The 23,689-nt window shown below is 43.9% G+C and overlaps 1 protein-coding gene across 4 annotated transcripts in view; it reads left to right on the top strand.

Annotated features, from left to right (window-relative positions):
- The window catches only part of LOC143280811 (tyrosyl-DNA phosphodiesterase 1-like), a 142,007-nt gene that overhangs the window by 97,233 nt on the left and 21,085 nt on the right, over window positions 1–23,689 (top strand). For all 4 annotated transcript variants that reach the window (XM_076585507.1, XM_076585504.1, XM_076585506.1 and 1 more), the window contains one exon: window positions 8,271–8,378. In XM_076585507.1, coding sequence (XP_076441622.1) covers window positions 8,271–8,378 — 108 coding nt within the window. The remainder of the gene's footprint in view (window positions 1–8,270; window positions 8,379–23,689) is intronic.

The raw sequence follows: 23,689 nt of genomic DNA, 5'->3' as shown, positions 1-23,689 counted from the left end.
TGACTTTCGCTGGAAGAAATGGTTGCGGTGGTGTACAGCTCAGGACATTCCCCCTACAAACCCTATGAACATGCAGCTGGCCAACTTTCTGGCTCACTGCTCCTCTGTTCTCAACCTGTCTGCTAGTTCTGTGCAAGGGTACAGGTCTGCCATCTGTACCACAATCAAACAGCTAGGTGGTCCCGCCTTTGAAGCGGATTTCCTGCTCAGAGAGGTGGCTAGGGGTGCCTCTCTGAAGGAAGCTAGAAACCCCAGAAAAGTGCCCCTCTGGGACTTGTTCCTGGTGCTGGATTTCATTCGAAAACAGCCCTTCGAGCCATTGGGGACTATTCCTTTCGACTTGCTCACCCTCAAGACCACTTTCCTTCTGTTGCTGGCCACAGGCTGTCATTGAAGCGAGATTCATGGTCTTAGTGGAATGCCACAAGATCTGGCCTTCCACAGCCTCCCGAAACCTGGAGGGGGTCAGGCTGGTGTTCTCCTGACCCACTCCCGGGAGGGTCACTACCTTGTCTTGGTTGGGAGGCTTAGTGGCCAGTGATCGAGCGAGCTATGTCGGCAGGGGCATCAGTGCTTCTTGGGGTTTGGTGCTCTGATCCCAGGTCTTAATTGACAGCCTACATAGCCATCATAGCTGTCAGGGCTGAATAAGTGGTGGTTTTGTACTGATGCCCCTGATAGGGCTTCCCATGCCGAACAGGTCGTGAGTGAGGCCCAAACTAAACGTGACCCACTGTCCTTTTCGCTGTTCTCTATTCTTCTTTTTACTGCCTCTTTTCTGTCCTCAGCTCCCCATCAAGCCTTCTTTTCCACATTCTTTTTTTCTCTGCGGCCTTCTTTAGGCCCGCCGTGTTTGCCGTGCGGCGCGACCTGTGATGGAGGGGAATGAGATCCTGGGGATTGAGAGAGCACGCTGCTCTCAACACATCCCTTTGGCTCGGACCTCTCCTAAGACAGGCGGCACACATTGGCCCGTGTGTGTCAATCGGCTACCCCTTCGTGGGGCTGGGTCAAGACTGGCAGTTTAGAGGCTGACGAAGGTAACCCCCGTAGTGCTCGGTTCTCTGTCCCCGGGAGCTGGGCATGATCGGGGGGGAACACGTTGGAGATAGACTGTTGGTCGTATATCCCTCCTGAAACCTGGAAGGGGTCAAGCTGGTGTTCCCTTGACCCTGGCCCCTAAGTTGGACCCCATGGTGGGTGGGTAAGGGAGGGATGAATTTACATTTTTTTCAACATGACTTCCCAAAAATCACACCCCCCTAACTCTGGTAAAAGACGACGGCAAGGAACGGACGACTCAGACTCCGATTCGGAGGTCGTTGAGACCTCTGGATTTTGGCCATCGTGGCTTGTGATGGAGGGCGCTGATGACGACAAGCCCTTGTCGGCTCTCAGCCCCTTCGCTATCCAGAAGGGCTTTCAGTGTCTGGCAGGATCGCTGAAGTCCATCAAGAGGCTGAGGAGCGGAGCATTTTTAGTGCAGACAGAGTCCAAAAGGCAGACACAGCTCCTTCTCAAGGCGACCACTTTCGTGGATAGGGCGGTGAAGGTTTCCCCTCACAAAGGTCTCAACTGCTCAAAGGGGGTCATCAGATGCCCCGAGTTGAAAGGTGTGTCTGAGGCTGAAATCAAGAGCGAGCTGTCCTCTCAGGGAGTGACCGACGTGTACAGGGTGACGGTGAGGAAGGGGTCGGACAGAGTCCCGACCAACACTTTCTTCCTCACCTTCTGCTGCCCGGATGTCCCCAAGGCCATTCGGGTCGGATACCTGATGGTCAATGTAAGCTTGTATGTGCCGTCCCCTCTGAGATGCTTTAAATGTCAGAAATTTGGACACGTCAGAGACCGATGTAAGGAGGAAGAGCCGTGTGGCACCTGTTCGAAGGTGGCGCACCAGGGCGACTGCGTCAGTGCAGCCCGGTGTGCGAACTGCGGAGGTGGCCACCCGTCCTCATCGAAAGACTGCCCCGCCTGGAAAAAAGAAAAACAAATCCAGAAGGTCAAGACAGAAAAGAAGATTTCCTTCTTTGAGGCAAAGAAACAGGTGGAGGCCGCGTCGCCTAAGGCGTCGTACGCCTCTGTCGTCAGACCCAGGACGGTGGACGTCGCGGTCCAGACGACGTCCACAGGGACGCAGACGGACGACTTACCAACCTCGTCGGAACCGTTGGCCTTGGGTGGAGGCGCCGTGTCCACCCCTTCCCATCCTGTGCGGCAGTCCTCAGGGGCTGCTGGGCGGGAGCGGAAAACCTCGGGCGGAGGCACGTTGTCCGCCTCCCGCCCCACCCCACCCCCCAGCACCCTCGCCCCGCCTCTCGTCTGCCTGGCCCTCGGGCTTATGGAAGTGGCCGGAAACCCCCCGTACCTCCAAAACTCAAGGAGGGGAGGGTTGCGGCCTCGGCGGGATCGGGAGGGGCCGAGGTGGTGGATATTCCGACTCGGTCGGAATCTGAAAAATTAATTTCGAAAAATAGATACTCCATCCTAGCCGACCTTGATCTCCACCGCAAGCAGAGGAGCAGGGGGGTAGCGATGGAATAGGCTGCTGCTTTATTTTTTTTTAACCTTTTTAATGGCAGTGATCCACTGGAACATCAGGAGGTTCTACGCCAATTTTCAGGAACTTCAGCTGCTTTGTCGTGCTTTGAAACCTTCAGTGCTGGAGACTCTGCAAAGAGATGGCAAGGTTTTATCTCTCTCTGGTTTTAACTCCGTTTTTAAACCCGCTCAACCGAAGCAAGAGGGATTGACGGGAGGTGTCGCTCTTTTTATTCGCAAGTCCCTTTTATACAGTACAGTTCTTTCAAGCACCCCTTTACAGGCGGTGGCAGTCAGAGTCACGCTTGAGAAAACCATCACTGTCTGCTCTCTCTACCTTCCTCCTTCCGTCCGTGTTCTGAGGCAGGACCTCATGAACCTGGTCGACCAGCTCCCACGTCCGTTTTTACTGTTGGGCGACTTCAATGGACACTCCCCGCTCTGGGGAAGTGAGATGACATCGGCCCGAGGTCTTCTCTTGGAAAACCTTCTTTCCGACATGGACTTGTGCTGTCTTAACGACAAGTCTCCCACTTACCTTCATCTGCCCTCTGGAAAGCTCTCGTGTTTAGATCTGTCGGTCTGCGATCCATCGTTGGTCCTGGACTACGAGTGGAAAGTGCACGACGATCTGCACGGGAGTGACCACTTTCCTGTCGTCCTCCGCCCCACAGATGGAGAATGTGACTCTCTGCCTGACCGCCTGTATTACGACAAAGCAGACTGGAGTTTTTTTACCACCAAGATAAGAGCGGAGCTGCAGGAAGAAACAGTATTGAAAAGCAAGGACCCTGCTGACACTCTGACTCGGATCGTTTTAGATTGCACCAAAGCAGCAGTCCCATCGTCTACCTCCAAGCCTCAGGTCCCTAGAATGCCCTGGTTCAACGCGGAATGTCGGGAGGCCCTGCAAGTCTCGGAAGAGAGCGCAGCGACGCGTCTTTCGGAGACCGGAGACCGATAGCGTTCGAACCCATCAACAGCTGAGGGCGAAAGCCAGGTATGTTTTTAAAAAGAGCCAGAGGAAGTCATGGAGAGATTTTTGCTCTTCCTTAACCTCCAACACACCCAAGAAGAAAGTGTGGAGGGTTTTAAAAAGAATTAAGGGCAAAAACGTATGCCCGACCTTTCACCATCTTAAACTTTCAGATGCTCTGGTCACAGAGAAGAAAGCAGTTGCCAATTTGCTTGCCTCCACAATAGAACAGAACTCGAGATCTGCTAACAAATCTGCTCGGTTTCTTAAAACCAAAAACCTGTCAGAAAAAACACCATGTAACTTCTTTTCCGACAACACAGAGAATTACAACCTTCCTTTCACAATGAACGAACTTAAATCTGCCCTTCAGATCTGTACGGATTCCTGTCCAGGAATGGACGAGGTCCATTATAAACTCCTAAAGCACCTTCCCCAAACCTGTCTGGACACCCTGCTTAAAGTTTATAACCACATCTGGGTCACAGGCTCCTTTCCACCCTCCTGGCGGAAAGCCCTCATAATCCCGCTGCCGAAACCGGGAAAAGACCCCTCGAACCCCTCCAACTACCACCCAATTGCACTGACCAGCTGCATCTGCAAACTGATGGAGAAGATGGTCAACGGTAGACTGATGTGGAAACTAGAGACCGACGGCCTTCTGGCGAAAGAACAGTGTGGTTTCCGCAAGCATCGCTCTACCGTTGACCATCTGGTTCGTCTGGAAACCACTGTAAGAAATGCTTTCGTGAACAAACAACATGTGGTGGCCATATTTTTTGACTTGGAGAAAGCTTACGATACCACGTGGAAGTTTGGTATTCTCTCGGACTTGCACAAGCTCGGCTTCCGAGGACACCTGCCTCAGTTCATCCACAATTTTTTACAAGACAGACAATTCCAGGTGAGAATCAGCACCACCCTGTCCGACATTCACGAGCAGGAGCTGGGTGTCCCGCAAGGGAGCATCCTGTCGCCGGCTCTTTTCAGCATCAAAATTAATGACATCGTTCAATCCGTTCAGAAAGGATCGGACAGCTCGCTGTTCGTGGATGATTTTGCCTTATATGCAACCGGCAGCACGTACGCCAGCATCCAGCGACGGCTTCAGCTCTGCGTCAACAAAATCCAGTGTTGGGCAGAGGAGAATGGCTTCACATTTTCATCCTCCAAAACTGAATGCATCCATTTTCATAATTTTCGCCAGTTCTATCCGGACCCTGAAATCCGTCTGGGAACATCCACCATCCCGGCGGTCAAGGAAGCCAGATTTTTAGGGGTCGTCTTTGATCAGAAGCTGAACTTCCTCAGCCATATTAAACAGCTGAAAATATCTTGCCTAAAAGCCCTGAACATCATCCGAGTTGTGGCACACACGAACTGGGGTGCTGATAAGAGAACTCTCTTGCACCTCTACAGAGCCCTGGTCCGGTCCAAACTGGATTATGGAAGTGTTGTATATGGCTCGGCCAGACCGTCCTATCTGAAACTGTTGGACCCTGTACACCACCAAGGGCTCCGTCTCAGCTTAGGTGCTTTCCGCACCACCCCTGTGCACAGCCTGTACGCAGAGGCGGGGGAACCGCCTCTCTCCAACCGCAGATTGAAGCTGACCCTGAATTATTATTTGAAATTGTTTTCTGAACCTACAAACCCTGCTTACGACGCTGTATTCAACAACCCTTTCGATAAGAAATTTACAGACAACCCAAACTGCATACCTCCTCTCGGACTCCGCATTCAGCCGCACTTGGAAAATGCCGATCTGGATGTCGGTGGCATCTCCGATTTCTCTAAGTTCCCTGACAGCCCCCCGTGGACCTTTACAACACCTGAGGTCCGATTCGATCTGGCCTCATACCGAAAAGACACCACCAGTTCTCTGGCCTACAGAACTTACTTTTCGGAACTGTGCCGCCAATTCCCCACTTTTCAAAGCATCTTCACTGACGGTTCCAAGTCAGAGGACGGAGTCGCTGCATCTGCATTCTGTCCCGCCTTTCCTGACAGGCCCTCAATGGAACACATCCTGTCTGACAGCTCAGTGTACACTGCGGAACTGACCGCACTGGTTCTGGGGTTAAAAATGGTTCTCTCTTCGAAACAGAAGAGATTCATGATCTTTTCCGACTCCTTGTCAGCCCTGGAGGCGATCGCCTGCAGGAATATCACTCATCCCAAACTGCTGGAATTTTATGAAGCTTTTACTCTCGCAACGAAGAAAGGATACGAGGTTGTGTTGGCCTGGGTTCCTGGACATGTTGGCATTCGTGGTAACGAAAGGGCGGACCTGCTGGCCAGGAACGCTGTAAAGAAAGAATTGTCCAGATCATTGGTACCCTATACAGACATGAAGCGGAAGGTAAACACTTACGTTAAGGATCTTTGGCAAGAGGAGTGGAACACCCAGACGGACAACAAGCTCTTCCAGATCCATCCGGACCTAAAAGAGACCCTCCCTTCGGGGGTGAAGAACAGAAAGGAGGAGTCTGTGCTGTGCAGACTGCGTACGGGGCACACTTTTTTTACTCATTCTTACTTGTTGAAGGGGGAGGAGGCCCCTCGATGCATTCCCTGTGACGAGCCTCTCACCGTGAAACACGTGCTCCTTGACTGTTGGGATCTGCATGACATTAGACGCAGACATTACACGGCGGTTTCTTTGAAGACTTTGTTTCGTGATGTCCCTCCGTGGGCGCTGATGGACTTCTTAAAAGAAGTGAACCTTTTTAACCAGATTTGAAGGTTTTAAACTATGGAAGTTTTTTTTTTAACTTTGGAAAGTTTGAAGTGGTGACTCGTTTTAATTGGTTGTTTTTTTTATCCTTGTAGTAGTTATTGACGCGGCGATAGCCTTGAGATGGCCTTAGTGGTCGGCGAGGCTCTAAGCACCATAATTTCATTTCATTTCATTTCTATTTCTCTAGAATATTAGTGTTGAGAAATTCACAAAAAAGTTTGTAGGATTTCACACACAAAAATTCTTGGTTATCAGTTGGTTAAGAGTTGTTCATACTGAATATGGAAGGAATGCATTGTAGTTAATAAAAATGTTGTCGACCAGTTGAATGCTTATGAGACATCAGCTGATGTCCTGCAGTGTGTTGCTATAGTGCCTATAAGATGTCCACTGACGCCCTGCATGTATTACAATTTTTCCTTCATCGGAGTTAGGTACAATGAACATAAACAGACTCTGAATGGTTAGTTTAATTTGTCAGAATTTTAAACATACTACCCTTGAAAACGGAGTTTGGCTGCCTACGTGGCAGGTTAAAAACGGTTATACATGTAAAAGCCCACTTGTGTATATTCAAGTGAATGTTGGAGTTGCAGCCCATGCACGAAGAAGAAAAAGAAGATAACATACTATTTAAGTGAGCAATCGTCATAGGTGGAAGACCCCTTTTTTCTTAATAATGATATGGTAACTGGCCACTCAGAGCATGCCTGTAAAGAGGCTTTGCCTCACATGCCAAAAAGGCACTGGACACTTCACCAAGTGAAGAAAGTGGTCCCTGTCAGCGGATTTGCACAGGTTTGGAAGCTGTGCTGATGTTTATGTAAGCAAGGCAAGGCAAGGAGTTTATTTCATGTGCCCCATGAGTGTAATCATGAGAGATGGATCTTTCCTGTCTTATGATACATTTGAATTGGAAGGTGACAACAACAGTCATGAAACTGACAAGAACATCCAACTCTTTGTTCAGTCCATCTATCCAATCAGACATCATTTTTTAGTGAGTGCAACGGCACTTTCATTTAATTTGAGAAGAGGGGAAGGAGAGATAGAGGAGTTGTGTAAGACAATAGGTTGAAGGCCAGACAGAAGGCAGGTTAGGGGGTGTGGCACCTACCTGCCACTGAACTATCTTTTCACAGTGATCAACTGCCGGGAATGGCAACAGCCAGTAATCCATGATTTTCTTGAATCTAAGAGTTGACAGATGATAGACGTGATTCACATGGTTTTTCCTTTTTCAAGCTTGTTGTCACTGATCAGTTGACTGAATTGTTTATGAAGGAGGCAGACTGGATGCATAGCAGACATTTTGCCGGATCATTTACAACCAGAAGGAAGGGAATATCATCAAAGCGCTCTCTCCTGTAAAGTAGGATGCTCTTATTGTAAGAAAAACTTGATGGCTCACTCTCTGAGAACATTATTGACTTATAATCTTGATCAAACCCGCGTTTGTTGTTGCTGGGACAGTTATTCAGTTCCATGGCTAGAAGTGTTGTGATTGTTATCATGAGCTTACAAGCTGTTTTATTTTATTTTACAGGCATAATGAAACTATAAGCATGTTATTTCCAGCTGCATTTTGATTGTTTTCTCTTTTTGTGTCATTCTGTGGAGGTGGAAATAGAAATTTAATGTATAAGAATTATCATCTTCTCTTTGAAATGCCTGAATAGTTATCTAGATTCAAAATAAATAGGAAAAAAGCCCAAATTTAAAATTCACATTGATTTTCCTTCACAAAAAAATGTTTACTTTCATTCTGTATCTCCTATATTAAAAAAAAATATATATATTACCCGTGAATCCTCAAAATTCCCTGGCAAGGGGAGATCACTTTTTTATTTTCACAAAATTATCTGGCACTGAACTGGCTGAGATTGTAATCTTTTAAACTTTTGGACTAATTCTAGTAGCTTACAATAAGTTAAGTTCTGTTTGCCAGTTTTGCCAATGCTTGCTTGAGAGCACATATAGATCTTATAGTGTGTGCATTTTATTTCATTTCAGGAAATGGGGCAGTGAGGGAAGGGGGAGAACTGAAGCCATCCCACACATCAAGACGTACACACGTGTTTCTCCTGATTTCTCCCAGGCTGCATGGTTCCTTGTTACAAGGTTTGCACAGCTCCCCTATGAGGGATGCTCATTAAAAATTAACACCATCTGTCAGTACCTTTCTGTTGAAACTACAAACACTCTTATTTCTGCTTGTGTGCTGTCACGAATCAACTACTGCAATTCTCTTCTCACAGGCTTTCTATGTAATCTTCTTCAGCGAATGCTGCCTGTGTGACTGTCAGAATCCCATGTACAGATCACTTTTCTCCCCACCTCAATACTCTACACTGGCTCCCTATTGAAGTGAGAATTAAACACATTTGCTTGTCTCTGCTGTTATGCTTTCAACTCCACAGGACCTACCTATCTTTCTGACCTTATCAGTGCTTACTTCCCTCAAGAACTCTCTGCTCTTTCCTTTGACTGTTACCTTCTGAAACTTCCTAGTGTCAATACAAGAACCTGTAGTGAATGTTCTTTCCTCTTTGGTTCAAGTCTTATATTAAACGGGCGTAATAGCCAAGTGGTTAAAGCGTTGGACTTTCAATCTGAGGGTCCTGAGTTCTTGGTAACGGCGTCTGGTGGGTAAAGGGTGGAGATTTTTCCAATCTCCCAGGTCAACATACTTGCAGACCTGCTTGTGCCTGAACCCCCTCCATGTGTATCTGCAAGCAGATCAAATATGCTCATTAAAAAATCCTGTAAGCCATGTCAGTTTTCAGTGGGTTATAGAAACAAGAACATACACAGCATGCACATCCCTGAAAATGGAGTATGGCTGCCTGCATGGCAGGGTAAAAATGGTCATACACGTAAAAGCCTTCTCATGTACTTACGAGTGGACGTGGGAGTTGCAGCCCACAAACAAAGAAGAAGAAGAATATTGTAGTATGTTATAATATATTATATCATATTCTGTTATATGATGTTATATTTCTGGTAGAGTTATACACATTGCCTTAATTTCTTTGTACTTGTTTGTTATTGATTCTGATGTTGAAGTTTAGGTCGATGCATTGCAGTGATCCATCTTGTGTGAAATACAATAAATAGATGTGTTTCAGTGTCATTGCTGTTGATGTCTTCACTAATGCCACTGTCATTATTATTATTGTCATTGTCATCGTCCCCCTCTCTTTCTTTTCTTTTCCTCTCTCTTGTTTTTCTCTTATATTTGCATTGGGAAAAGACAAGAAATCAACTCCGATAATGAAGGAAATATATTTGATAAAAATAAATTTCTCACAGTGTGTGAGAAATCATGGGAGGGGAACAAGCACACTTCCTCGCAATCCCAAAGTGAGAGAAATTGTGGGATTGCGCAAAATGGTGGGATGACACGGGGAATCAATCTTGCAGGCAACTGCATGTGCACATGGAAATGGATAATGTTTTCCACAGACCCTGCACTGATCTGGACATCTTGGGCTAGTTGGTTAATGGTTATTTACACAAAAATGGTTATATACACAAAAAAGATCTCAAGCGCCTTCATGTCACGTTTGCAGACGTCTTTGTATCTCAGCTGTGGGCGGCCAATGCTTCTATACATGGTATACAGAGTGAGTCAGGACTTTGGTGTTTGTCACCTTGTCTTGCCAGGGGATGCCGAGTATGTGCCGTAGGCTTCTCAGGTGGAAGGTATTGAGCCTTTTCTCCTGACGAGCATGTGTTGTCCATGCCTCACTGTCATACAGCAAGGTGCTGAGGACACAGGCATTGTATACAGCCATCTTTGTCTTCGTGGTCAGCTTGGGATTTGTCCACACTCTTTGTGTGAGGTGGGCTAGTGTTGTGGCTGCCTTCCCGATCCTCTTGTTGATCTCGGTGTCAAGGGAGAGGTTGTCAGTGATGGTGGACCCAAGGTAAGTGAATTGATGGATGACTTTAAGCTCATAGTCATCAGTGGTGATGGCTGGTGGAGATGGCGTGTCTTGGCCTAGGACATTTGTCTTCTTGAGACTGATGGTCAGACCAAAATCTTTGCAGGCCTGGGAGAAGCGGTCCATTAGTGACCGCAGGTCCCGCTGGGTGTGGGTCACAACTGTGGCGGCGTCAGCAAAGAGCATGTCTCTGATGAGGGCTTCGCAGACTTTTGTCCTTGCTCTGAGGCGGGCGAGATAGAAGAGCCTGCCATCTGATCTGGTCCGCAGGTAGATCCCTTCTTGCGCTGTGCTGAACGCATGCCTCAGGAGAAGAGCAAAGAAGATTCCAAATAGGGTGGGGGCGAGGACACAGCCTTGTTTGACACCACATCATATGTCGAAGGGCTTGGAGAGGTTACCATTAAACTGCACTGTCCCTTTCATGTTGGAGTGGAAGGACTCAATCAAGCTGTGCAGTTTGGGGGGGGGCAGCCGATTTTTCGAAGAGCCCTGAAAAGGCCGTCTCTGCTGACAAGGTCAAAGGCCTTGGTGAGGTCAATGAATGTGACATACAGGGGCATCTTCTGCTCTCTGCACTTCTGGATTTGGCGAAGGGAGAAGATCAAGTCCACCGCCGATAACGTAAAATCTAAGGACATGAGGTTTGGATGGACGAGTACATGGAGTACAGGTTGGTGTTATGAAATCAGCTCAGATGTTTTCATCTGGTCACGTAGTACATATTTTTGTGTGAGTGTGTGTGTGTTTTGTTTTGTTTTGTTTTCCTGCACAAGCATGATATTTCCCCCTGCTGTTCTCTGGGGGGCGGGGAGGGGGAAGGGGGCATAAAGGGGAGGGGGAGGGAGTGGGCGCAGTACAATGCCGGTGCGGAAGGTTGTGGAGGGTTGTGGCCCTTGGTTGAAATCTATGCGAAGACCACATTTTCCTTTTTGGTTTGCTTTTTGGTGTTGTCTTTTTTGGTATATAATTGAAAAAAGAAATGGAAGCTGTATTGCTACTTTGTGTGTGTTGTTTTTAGTGTGTGTGTTGTTTTTTCTTCCTCCTGCAATATTTATGTCCCCAGAGAAGGTTACATGGGGTTACTTCAGTTCATGTGGTCTATGACTTCTACATGTTTGCGTAAGTAACCGTGTATCGGTGAACTGATTTATACATGTATATGTTACTAATCCATGACAGTACTTGTGTTTTCATGTGCTAAATGCCCAGCGAAACCCATCCGCAGAAGAATGTTTTGTCACTTTCAATATGTTTTATTTTTATTTTTTCAAGTTACGTACATTTCACACTTTATTTTTGATCATATTCATTTTTGTCAAACTTACGCTTTATGTCATGACAAAGATAAACACGGCATGTCTGAAAAATACACAATGAAAATAAGGAGCATTAGTTTTATACCAGACAAGCAAACTAGTAATGTGTAGCTTTACAATATCATCTCTCAACTGCCAAGGTCTAGGTAATTTCCAAAAAAGAAGAGATGTATTTCAACATTTAAGACAGAAAAACTGTTCAGTGTATTTCTTACAGGATACCCACTTCACTAAGACATTAGAGCAACACATTAGAACTGAATGGGGTTATGAATGTGTATTTTCTTCAAATAACAGTAGATCGAGAGGAGTGGCTATATTATTGAACAATAATTTTGATTTCAAAGTTAAAAAGATAATAAGGGATAAAAAAAGAAACTACATTATATTGGTGTTAAATACAATGGGTAGACATATAGTGCTTGTAAATATTTATGGTCCAAACAAAGACGAACCTGATTTTTTCGAAGAAATTAAAGAAAAGATTGTAGCGTTAGATGTCTTGGATGTGATCATTGCAGGAGATTGGAACCTTGTATTATATCCAAGTCTCGATTATTATAATTATGAACACATTAACAATGCCAAAGCTAGAGAAGTAGTATTTGAAATGATTTCCCATTTAGAACTGGTAGATGTTTGGAGAGAGCTAAATCCAGAAGTTCTCCGATATAGTTGGAGGAGAACAAACCCATTTCAGCAAAGTAGACTTGATTTCTTTTTAGTCTCAGATACATTGATTACTTATGTTAGCAGTGCAGATATAGAAGTGACCATTCCTTGATATTGACTGAACTCACCATTAAGACTGAAGAGAAAATTAAAACCTTGTGGAAATTTAACTCTTCATTACTCAAAGATCATGCATACGTAAAACTTATAAATGATACTATTGAAGAAATAAAAGGTCAATATGCAGTATTTCCATATGCAAGAGATAACCTGAACCAGATACCTAATGACGATATTCAGTTCATGATATCAGACCAACTGTTTTTAGATACGCTTATGGAAATCAGAGCAAAGTCAGTTACATATAGCATACATAGGACAAGGGAATCAAAACAGCATGAACAAAAATTAGAAAACGAAATACAAAATTTAGAGAGAAAGTCACCCTTAAACGAAGGTGATCTAATACTGTTGAATGAGAAAAAATTACATCTAGCTGAATTTAGGAAAAACAAAAATGGAAGGAATAATTTTAAGGTCTAAGAAAAAAGATGGGCATCTCAAGGGGAAAAAATAGATAAATATTTTTGTTCTTTGGAGAAAAGGCACTTTGAAAGCAAACAGATGTTGAAACTGGTGACAGAAGACGGTAGAGTATTATCGGATAGAGAAGAAATGTTAGAAGAAACAAAGACGTTTTACGAAGAACTTTATAAAAAAAGAAATTGTAGAATGATAGATATTGATCTTTACACAAAAGTACCAACATTGAATAAAGACGAATCTGACGAATTAGAGGGACTGATAAGTAAAGAAGAAGCTTCACCAGCATTAAAAAACATGCAAAACGACAAAAGCCCAGGAACTGACGGAATGACTGTTAATTTTTTTAAGTTCTTTTGGAGACAGCTAGGAGATTTTATAATTCGATCACTAAATGAGGGCTTTACTAAAGGGGAAATGTCTATCACACAAAAAGAAGGACTTGTAATATGTTTACCGAAGGGAGATAAACCTAGGGAATATTTAACAAACTGGCAACCAGTTTCTCTCCTTAATGTCACTTATAAAATTGGGTCAACTTGTATTGCAAACCGGATGAAAACAGTATTGCCAAAACTTATTCATGAGGACCAGACAGGGTTTATAGCAGGACGGTACATAGGAGACAACATACAAACATTGTACGACATGATAAACTACCTAGAAAAAAGAAATCTGCCTGGTCATTTAGTCTCCATAGACTTTGAGAAAGCCTTTGACTCTGTCAGTTGGAATTATATTCAAAATGTTCTGAAAGCGTTTGGTTTTGGAAAGGATATTAGTCAATGGATACATACCTTTTATAATAATATCAAAGCCTATGTGATAGTTAACGGAAAAAGGTCTCAGAGCTTCCCCATAGGCAGAGGGTGTAGACAAGGGGATCCACTATCACCCTATTTATTTGTATTGTGTGCAGAGATACTAGCGTGTAAAATTAGGGAAGATGAAGAAATTAAAGGGATACAGATTTCGGACATAGAATTCAAAATAAGCCAGTTTGCAGATGACACTTCATTCACGCTTGACGGAGATAGAAAATCTTACAATAAGTTTTTTGATACATTAAATTCTTTTGAAGAAATTTCAGGTTTAAAATTAAATATTGAAAAAACAGTTAATGTATGGTTAGGTAGAAATAAGAATTCAAATGTAAAGTATTTAACAGAAAAACGTATGAATTGGAATCCTAAGAAATTTGAAATCCTAAGAAATTTGAAATCCTTGGCATTTGGTTTATGAATGATCTATCACACTTGACAGAATTTAACGTAGAAGACAAACTAATGGAAGTTAGAAATTTATTCAAGATTTGGTCTAAACGATTGTGTACACCACTAGAAAGGGTAGCTATATTAAAATCCCTCATACTGTCTAAACTAGTGTACCTGTGGATGTTGTTACCAAACCCACCAGACAGTGAAATTAAAAAACTTCAGAATATGTGTTTTGAATTTGTATGGGACAAGAAGCTGGACAAAATAAAACGAATACACTCAGTTCACAGTATTGAAAATGGGGGCATTGGATTACCAAACAAACATACACGCATTTATACAAGCACTGAAACTGTCCTGGGTAAGGAAACTCTATGTAGGACATTTCAAATGGAAAAGAATATTACAAACTACTTGCCCGGAAATAGCTAGGTTAAACTGTTATGGCTCAAAGAGGTTCTTAAAAGATAATTATAATAACTTTTGGAAAGACATTATGAAAGCTTATGACAATTTCAACACACACACTGAACTAGATAACAGTAAAGAGTTATTAGCTGAACCCATCTTTTTCAATGCTAAATTTAGAATCGACAACAATCCTTTTCATTTTAAGAACTGGACAGCAAAAAATGCATTTTTTGTGCGTGATATTCTGGATGAAAACTGCCAGTTTTTAAGGCAGGAAGACTTTTTTAAGAAGTGGGGAATAAGAACGAATTACCTTAATTACCTTAGTTGCATTCAATCAATCAAAGAATACACCAGAAAAAGAAATATGGTATTAGAGAATCATCACAACAATGAAAATAGTCAGGCGTTAGAAACCATTTGTGGGGTAAAAAAGGGAACACGGATTTATTACGATAGAATCTTGGAGAAAAACGAAATTTTTGATATGAAAGCCTTTATGAAATGGGAAAATAGGTAAGGTACTCAGATTGACTGGAAGAAAACATTGAAAAAGATCAGTAGAATCAAAGAAATAAAGATGAAATGGTTTCAGCTTAGAATATGCCATGGAATTTTAGTATCAAATATTGTCCTAAAAAATATGGGTGTAGTTGACGATGACAAATGTAATTTCTGTTATATTGAAAAAGACACAGTGCGACATTATTTATGGTTTTGTCCAGTTTCGCAAACCTTTTGGCAGGACTTTAATAAGTTATTGAGAGAAATGTGAAAACTGTGAACGACTGTCATTGAACTTTGAATTGGCATTGTTTGGAACTGATGATAAAAATACAATGGATGATACTTTAGATTTAATGTTATTATGGGCAAATTTTATATACACAGGAGTAGAATCAATCAAATAAAACCAGCTCTGCAAGCATTCTTGCTTGACCTCAAGTATAGATACAAGTTAGAAAAGCATGTACACACAGTGGAAATGAATTACTGTGATTTTGTTAAAAAATGGCTACCATACTCTGTGTTGGTAATAGAACATTGAGTAAAATGAAAACTGTCATCATAATACAGTATATGAATGAAGCATGTTTGATAGAATTTTTAACAATATCAGAAATGAATATACTGCAAAATTTGATATGTTTGTACATTAATTTTGATAAAAGAAGTAAGCTGCCACAGGTAATGGATAACATAATTATATTAATCCTTTAATAACACTTTATAAAAAATAACAACAAAAACAACAAAAACAACAACAACAACAACAAAACAACTGGTGCTCCTTGAAGCTATGTCAACATGAATACATGCCATGATGTGACATTTGGTATTTTGTTTATCTTGTTCTTTATTATTTGTTATTGTTCTTCATCTTATTATTACTATTATAAGTATTATCATATTGAAAAATAACCCTTGTATTTCAACAAATTAATGATTGATTTTTTTTGATGATCATTGATGGACCAAATGTTTTGTTATGTGAATGTTGAATCACACTGATGTCGTGAAATGTCAAATATAACCTTGTGTACAAGGGAAAGTCAAAAAAAAAAAAAAAGAAAAAAAAAAAGTCCACCGCAGATCTCTCTGCTCAGAAACCGCACTGTGATTTCAGATAAGTGCGTTCAGCCAGTTTCTGCAGGTGAATTAGGAGGACCTGAGCGTAGACTTTGCCTACAATGCTGAGATGCGAGATGCCTCTGTAGTTGTTGCAGTCGCTCCTTTCACCCATGTTTTTGTACAGGGTGATGATCTTGGCGTCCCTCATGTTCTGCGGTACAGCTCCCTCATTCCAGCACTGACAGAGGACTGTGTGGAGAGTAGTCTTACAGTGTAAACAGTGAGGTCTGGGTGAATTCCGTCACTGCCAGGTGCTTTGCCTGATGTCAGGCTGTTAATGGCCTTGCTGAGTTCGATTTCAGTTGGCTCTGTGTCAAGTTCTTCCATGACCAGCATGCACTTGATGGCATCGAAGGTTGAGTTGGACACCATGTTTTCTGTGGAGTAGAGGTCGGAGTAGTGTTCCGCCCATCTCTCCATCCGCTGGCTAGGATCGTTGATTACTTCCCCAGTGGAGGATTTGAGGGGGGCTGTCTTGTTCTGTGTTGGTCCCAGTGCCTTCTTGATACCATCATACATCCCTCGGATGTTGCCTCTTTCAGCAGCATTCTGTATCTCTTCGCTGAGCTCTGTCCAGTACTCGTTTGCACATTGCCTGGTGTTAAGCTGAACCTTACTCCTGGCGGCCCTGAGGATTTGCGGGTTCTTCTCACTGGGTGACTGTTTGTACTCAGTGAGTGCAGCACGCTTGGCCTCAATACTGGGAGTCATCTCTGATGATTTGGCCTCAAACCAGTCGTGGGACTTCGCAGATTTCTTCCTAAAGGTGGCCATAGCAATGCGGTGCATGGTGTCTCGTAGCATTTCCCATCTTTCTGTGGCAGTCTCTGGGCTGCAATGCATCAAATTCTCTCTCAAAGGCCTCTGCAAACTGTCCTACAAGGTCTGGCTGAGACATCTTGCTGACGTCAATGTGAGAGTTCCCTTGTTTCTTTGAGCAGTGGAACTTCTTTGGTTGCAGTCTGATCTTGCAGCATATACCAGAGAGTGGTCTGTGTCGCAGTCTGCACTGTGGTAAGAGCGAGTGTGGAGGTTTTTGATGGCAGCTTGTCTTACTGGGATCAGATCCAGTTGGTGCCAATGTTTTGAGCGCGGGTGCATCCAGGAGACTCTGTGTTGGGGCTTCGTCTTGAAGGAGGAGTTGGCGATGCACAGTTCATGGCAGGTACAAAACTCAAGTAGTCGCTGTCCGTTCTCATTCATTTTCCCCACTCCAAAAGAACCAAGACAGGAGGGTCACGGATCGTTGTCTGCACCCACTCTGGCATTGAAGTCGCCCAGGAGAACAAGTTGTTCTGTCCTGGGGATGTTCCTTATGGTTGATGCAAGATTTTCATAGAACTCATCCTTGGTGTCTGGAGAGGCGGACAGAGTTGGAGCATATGCGCTGACGAGAGTGACATAGCCTTCGGAGGTGTTGAGGCAGAGAGTCAGGAGTCATTCTGAACCGCCGCTGCCTGGTTCCATCATGTTCAGCAGGCTGTTCCTGACTGCAAAGCCTACTCCGAACTCTCTTGGGGCATCACAGCTCTTTCGTTGCCAGAAGAAGGTGTAGTCCCTCTCCTTTAGTGTTCCTGAGTCAGCCAGCCGTGTTTCCTGCAGAGTGGCAATGTCCACATTTAGTCTCTTTAACTCGCTGTTTATGACAGGCGTCTTTCTGGCGTCGCTGATGTCTTGCAGATCTTGGGAGAGCACAGGCATCATTGTCCGGACATTCCAACAGGCCAGTTTCATTGTTGATCTGTTTCTTGAAGTTTTCTTTCTGCCTGGCGCACCAGGCACCACGCACCAGTGGACAAAGGGGATTTAATTAATGATAGGAAGGTAGATGTGCCTGCATTCCTCAAACTGTCTTCTTGAACTGTTTTTCCCAGGAGAGCAATAAAAGCTTGTATGGCTGGCTGAACATTTTGCAATTTGCATCTGTAGATATAGAATTTAGCCAGAAGTAGAACCAGATTCATCACTTTATCTGTCTGTAGATTATCTTTTATACCAAATAAAACAAGTTCCTTAGCTATCTCAAAGTTTTCACAATGCTGGCATCTCTCCTTCAAGATCTTCTGCAACCCTGTCCAAAACTCTTGAACAAAATTACAGTCATAAAACATATGAGCAATTGACTGCTCATCTCCGTCACAAAAATTACAAATAGTAGATTCAGTTAATCTGTGCAAAAATAAATATCTTCGAGTTGGTAGTAATCTGTGCAAAAGCCTGGTTTGAAACTATCTTAGCTGTACATTGGAGAGACCTTATGGCAATGAGAAAAAATCTGTTTCTAGTTGAGACTGCCAAATAAGTTATTCCACTTTGTAACTGCAGCTGGAGTTCTTTTGTTTTCATTCAGTGCATTTTGCACAAATGTGTTTACCTCCTGAATGTAGAACCAAGTTTTACTGTCTATAAGTTTGTATCTGTTAGTCAGAATTACATTTAACTTTTGGCGGTAATTGCGTATTGCATTCATGATGCCTTCATAAACAAGGAAATTCGTACTTACACCTGGAAAGCTGAGTGAGAATTCATCATATGTCATAAAATTACCATTATTGTTGACTAGCTGCCTAACAAAAAAAATCTTGTGATCACACCATTCTTGTACATGAATTACCTGTCTGTCTCTTAGTATATTCATATTGTAATGAATACATTCTGCCATAAAATCATGTAAAGATACTGGACAACAGTTCATAGACAGTTTTTTGTAATGTTTCATAACATCCTTCCAAAATGGATTATCTGTTTTTTATATGATAACGTTTGCATACACTGCACCAAAAGATTCAATATTGGTCAACATTGGATACATAGTAATTGTAAGGGTTTTCCAACTAGATTCAGGCATGAGTTTTCTCAACCAGCTTATCTTCATGGAAGCAAGAAGGGCTCTAATATTTATCATTCTTAAACCATCCCCACTGTATTGTTGACATACAACAGACTTTCTAATTTTACTTGGTTTACCATTCCATAAAAATGAAAATAATTCTTTTTCTAATGCAGTGATAAGTTGTTCAGGTGGATCAGGTAAGTTAAATAAAAGATTACAATTTTTTTAGAATACTAAGGTCTTAATTACTGTTATTTTTTCAAAAGGGGTTATCTGTCGTTTTTTCCTTGAAGCCAGGACTATCTTCATTGCAAAAAGATTATCGTCATAATTTATATCTACAATAAAGCTAGTATCAGTGAAAACTTTATTCCCAAAACTTTAAATGTACCCAGATCCCAGACATATTTTTTATCTCTCATGTATTCAGTACCACAATTCTTTTTACTTCCAATCCATATTACTTGGCTTTTATCGAAATTTATCTTAAAACCTGATATTGATGAAAATTTAGTGAGAATGGACACTGTTTCATTAAATGACCTTTCACTTCCATCTAGACATAAAGATGTGTCATCAGCAAATTGAGACAGAAGATTTTCCTTATCTTTAATTTTGATTCCTCAAATGTAGGTATTATTACAAATCATATTTGACAGAATTTCAGCACAAATAAGGTACAGGTATGGTGAAGAAGGGTCTCCTTGCTTCACCCCTCATTTTTTTTTATGAAGAACCATGGGGAATACTGGCCATTAACTGAAATACATGTAGTAATATCTGAGTAAGATGTTTTTATCCAGTTGATCATGTCTGGCCCAAACCTAAAAAAAACTAAACATTTCTGCAAGAAAGACCAAGAAACACTGTCAAATGCCTTTTCAAAGTCAGTTAGAAGAAACATCCCAGGAATATTTTCTTTTTAGGCATATAATACTGTATCATGAAGCAAAGGAATATTTTCACCTACATAGCAACCTTTTAAAAAACCCTTTTGGCTTTCATGTTTAATTAATGGCAGCACCCTTTTTAACCCAGTTAGCAATATATGCAGAAGCAGTCTTGTACGCAATGCCAAGAAGAGAAATAGGGCACCAGTTCATGATGAACCATTTTGGTTTTCCTTCTTTTGGAATGCCAGTGATGTTTTCTTGACGTTGTGGTATTGATAACTGCCCTTAAGAAAAACCCTCATTAACAGAGTGCACAAGCTTCCGATGTCAACAAAGAAAAACATCAGAAACTTCACAAAAGAAAAACGTCAACATTGCTTTAAGTTTTGAATTTAGTTATTTGATGTCAGATGTGCTGCAGCCTTGGGGATTAGTCTACTTGCATCAGAACTGAACATTCGTGGTTCGATCCTGCTCGCATTCCCCCCTTTTTTTTTCTCCCAAGCTTATCTATCATATTTAATACAGAGCACTTTTCAGCAATTAAAAAAAAAAAAAATTTTCTCCTCGTGATTCCTTTACTGGATAAAGCGTGAAGCACAAGTGAATCTTGAAGGCTTTGTCACTTAAAATATGACACCTTGATTCCCAGCTGGCTGCACACATTTGATAGTCAGATGACATAGTTCGCAGGAGACATCATATAGCTGCAACAGCTCCATTGGTACCAAGCTGACATAATATGGTGAAGGTTTAGATGGCTTAGGAAAAAAGATGATCCAACACTTCAGGCAGTGATAACAGCAGTCTCACTAGGTGCCAATGAAGAAAGTCAGCAGGATTGTTTGCTTCAGGCTCATACTGCAGAACAAAGTTGTGTTTGCAGTTGAATATTCCATCTCCATATAAATGCTGAAGTCTTGGAGGTTGGATTGTTGTAGATGCCCTCTAGTGGTTTGTAGTCTGAGCTTACTTGGAATGGATGTCCCTCCTGTGGGGTCACTACTTTGTTGTGGTCGGGAGGCTTAGTGGCCAGTGATCGAGCAAGCTATGTCGGCAGGGGCATCAGTGCTTCTGAGGGTTTACTGGTCTAGTTACAGGTCTTAATTGACAGCCTACATAGCCATTGTAGCTGTTCAGGCTGAATATGTGGTGGTTTTTGTACAGGTGCCCCTGATAGGGCTTCCCGTGCCAAACAGGTCAAGAGTGAGGCCCAAACTAAAAGTGACCCACTGTCCCCTTCGCTATTCTCTCTTCTTCTTTTTACTGCCTCTTTTCTGTCTTCAGCTCCCCATCAAGCCTTCTTTTCCACATTCATTTTTCTTTGCGGCCTTGTTCAGGCCTGCCGTGTTCGCCGTGCGGCGTGACCTGTGATGGAGGGGAATGAGATCCTGGGGATTGGGAGAGCACGCTGCTCTCAACATGTCGCTTTGGCTCGGACCTCTCCTAAGACAGGCGGCACACACTGGCCCGTGTGTGTGTGTCAATCGGCTACCCCTACGAGGGGCTGGGTCAAGACTGGTAGTTCAGAGGCTAACTGAGAGAACCCCTGCAGTGCTCAGTTCTCTGTCCCCGGGAGCTGGGCATGATCGTGGGGGAACAGGTTAGAGCTATAATGTTGGTCGTATGTCCCTCCTGAAGCCTGGAAAGGGTCAAGCTGGTGTTCCCTTGACCCTGGCCCCTAAGTTGGACGCCATGGTGGGTGGGTAAGGGAGGGATAAATTAAAGATTAAAAAACCATGGCTTCAACCCAATCACATCCCCCTAAAGTTGCGAAGAGGAGGAGACCAGGAACAGAGAGCGACTTTGACTCAGATTCAGAGGTCCGAGAGACTTCTGGATATTGGCCATCGTGGCTTATGGTGGAGGGCACTGATGCTGACAAGCCCTTGTCAGCTCTCAGCCCCTTTGCCATCCAGAAAGGCTTTCAATATTTGGCTGGTGCATTGAAATCCATCAAGAGGCTGAGGAACGGAACGTTTCTGGTGGAGACTACATTGAAGAGGCAGTCACAGATTCTGCTTAAAGCGGTTACTTTTGTGGATCGGGTGGTGAAGGTCTCCCCTCACAAAGGGCTGAACTGCTCGAAGGGGGTCATCAGATGCCCTGATCTGAGAGGAGTGTCTGAGGCAGAAATTAAGAGCAAGCTGTCCTCGCAGGGAGTGACAGATGTCTACAGGGTGACAGTACGGAAGGGGTCAGACAGAGTCCCAACCAACATGTTCTTCCTCACCTTCTGCTGCCTGAATATCCCCAAGGACATAAGAGTTGGGTACCTGCAGGTGAGAGTAAGTTTGTACATGCTGTCCCCTCTACGGTGCTTCAAGTGCCAGAAGTTTGGCCATGTGCAAGACCGCTGCAAGGAGGAAGAGGTGTGTGGCACGTGTTCAAAGGCGGCACACCAGGGCGAATGCGTCAGTCCAGCCCGTTGTGTGAACTGCGGAGGCAGCCACCCGTCTTCATCTAAAGACTGCCCCACCTGGAAAAAAGAAAAGGAGATCCAGAAGGTGAAGACGGAGAAAAAAAACTCCTATTCTTCAAAGCCTGTAAGCTAGTGGAGGCTACTTTGCCAAAGGCAGGTCCATCTTATGCATCAGTCGTTAGACCCAGGATGGTGGACAATGTGATCCAGACAGATGATGTACTGACTTTGGTGAAACCATTGGCCTTGGGTGGATGCGCTGTATCTACCCCTTCCCATCTTGAATGGCGTTCCTCAGGAGCTGCTGGGCACAGGGGGGGGGGGAAGCCTCAGGCAGAGGCATGGTGTCCGCTTCCCGTCCCCCCCACCCCTCCTCCCGCCTCTCATCTGCCTGCCCCTCGGGCTGGTGGTAGTGCCCAGAAACACCCCCCCCCCTTCACCCCTCCCCCCTCCCCCCTCCCCAAGGAGGGGAAGGTTACGATCTCGGCGTGGTCGGGGAATCGGACATAACTTTAGTGAACATGAAAAACAGATTTGCAGTCTTGACCAACCTTGATCCACCGCAAGCAGAGGAGCAGGAGGTAGCAATGGATTAGGTTGCTGTTACATTTTTAACCTTTTTAATGGCGATCATTCATTGGAACATCGTGGTTTTTATGCTAATCTTCAGGGACCCCAGTTGCTTTGTCATTTTTTGAAACCTTCAGTGCTGGCGTTGCAAAGAGATGGCAAGTTTTTATCTCTCAGGTTTTAACTCCATTTTTAAACCCACTCAACTGAAGCAAGAGGGATTGATGGACCAGCCTGCCGTGGTGAAGTGGTTAGCGTCGCGGATTGACGGCTGGGAGGACGCGGGTTCGAATTCCAGCGGAGGTGGGTTTTTCGGCCCGTGGCCGGCTCCTACCCAGAGTTGAGTGTGCTGTGGGCTTAAATGGGGAGACTGGGACCACACAGTCAAGTGTCATCCACTTCAAGGATGTGTCTTTGGGTGTGTTGCTCTAATTACCTGACCAACACTGCAAGTGTCTGTATCTCTCAGGCCTGGTTAACGCTGGGATATCATTATGACAGGAAGCGTAGAGTACAGCCTTGTCACGCAGTCCCAAACCAAATTGGACCTCCATAGCAACATCGTCATCATCATCGTCATCATCCTCTTCCTTCATCGTCATCAATATAAACAAAATAGTCTCAAAGTCTGTGGCCTTTCATGCCCTGCTCTCATGGTGACCTCAGTTTCGATACCCCTCCACTTCCGTGCTTGGGGTGAGTCCTGTCAATGTCGTCAGTGTCGGCAGATTCATTGGGGGCTGTTGTTTGAGGGACGTGATGGCGGTCTTCACTCTGGGAGGGACGCTCACTCAGTCTGGCTCCGTGACTGTCATTATTGTCGTTAGTAGGGGGCTTAGTAGGTGGTGTCCTAAGTACGTTAAAACAGAACAGGCACCACTGAACACCACCGAAGTGACTCAGCAGCAGTGCAGGGTCTCCTCTGGTGTGTGGCCTCCTGGTGACCTAACATCGATGGTTCCCTGTGGACTGC

Source organism: Babylonia areolata, chromosome 4 (assembly GCF_041734735.1).
Source record: "Babylonia areolata isolate BAREFJ2019XMU chromosome 4, ASM4173473v1, whole genome shotgun sequence".
In the NCBI taxonomy this organism is placed as follows: Eukaryota; Metazoa; Mollusca; class Gastropoda; order Neogastropoda; family Buccinidae; genus Babylonia; species Babylonia areolata.
This window is presented reverse-complemented; position numbering and strand designations above follow the sequence as displayed.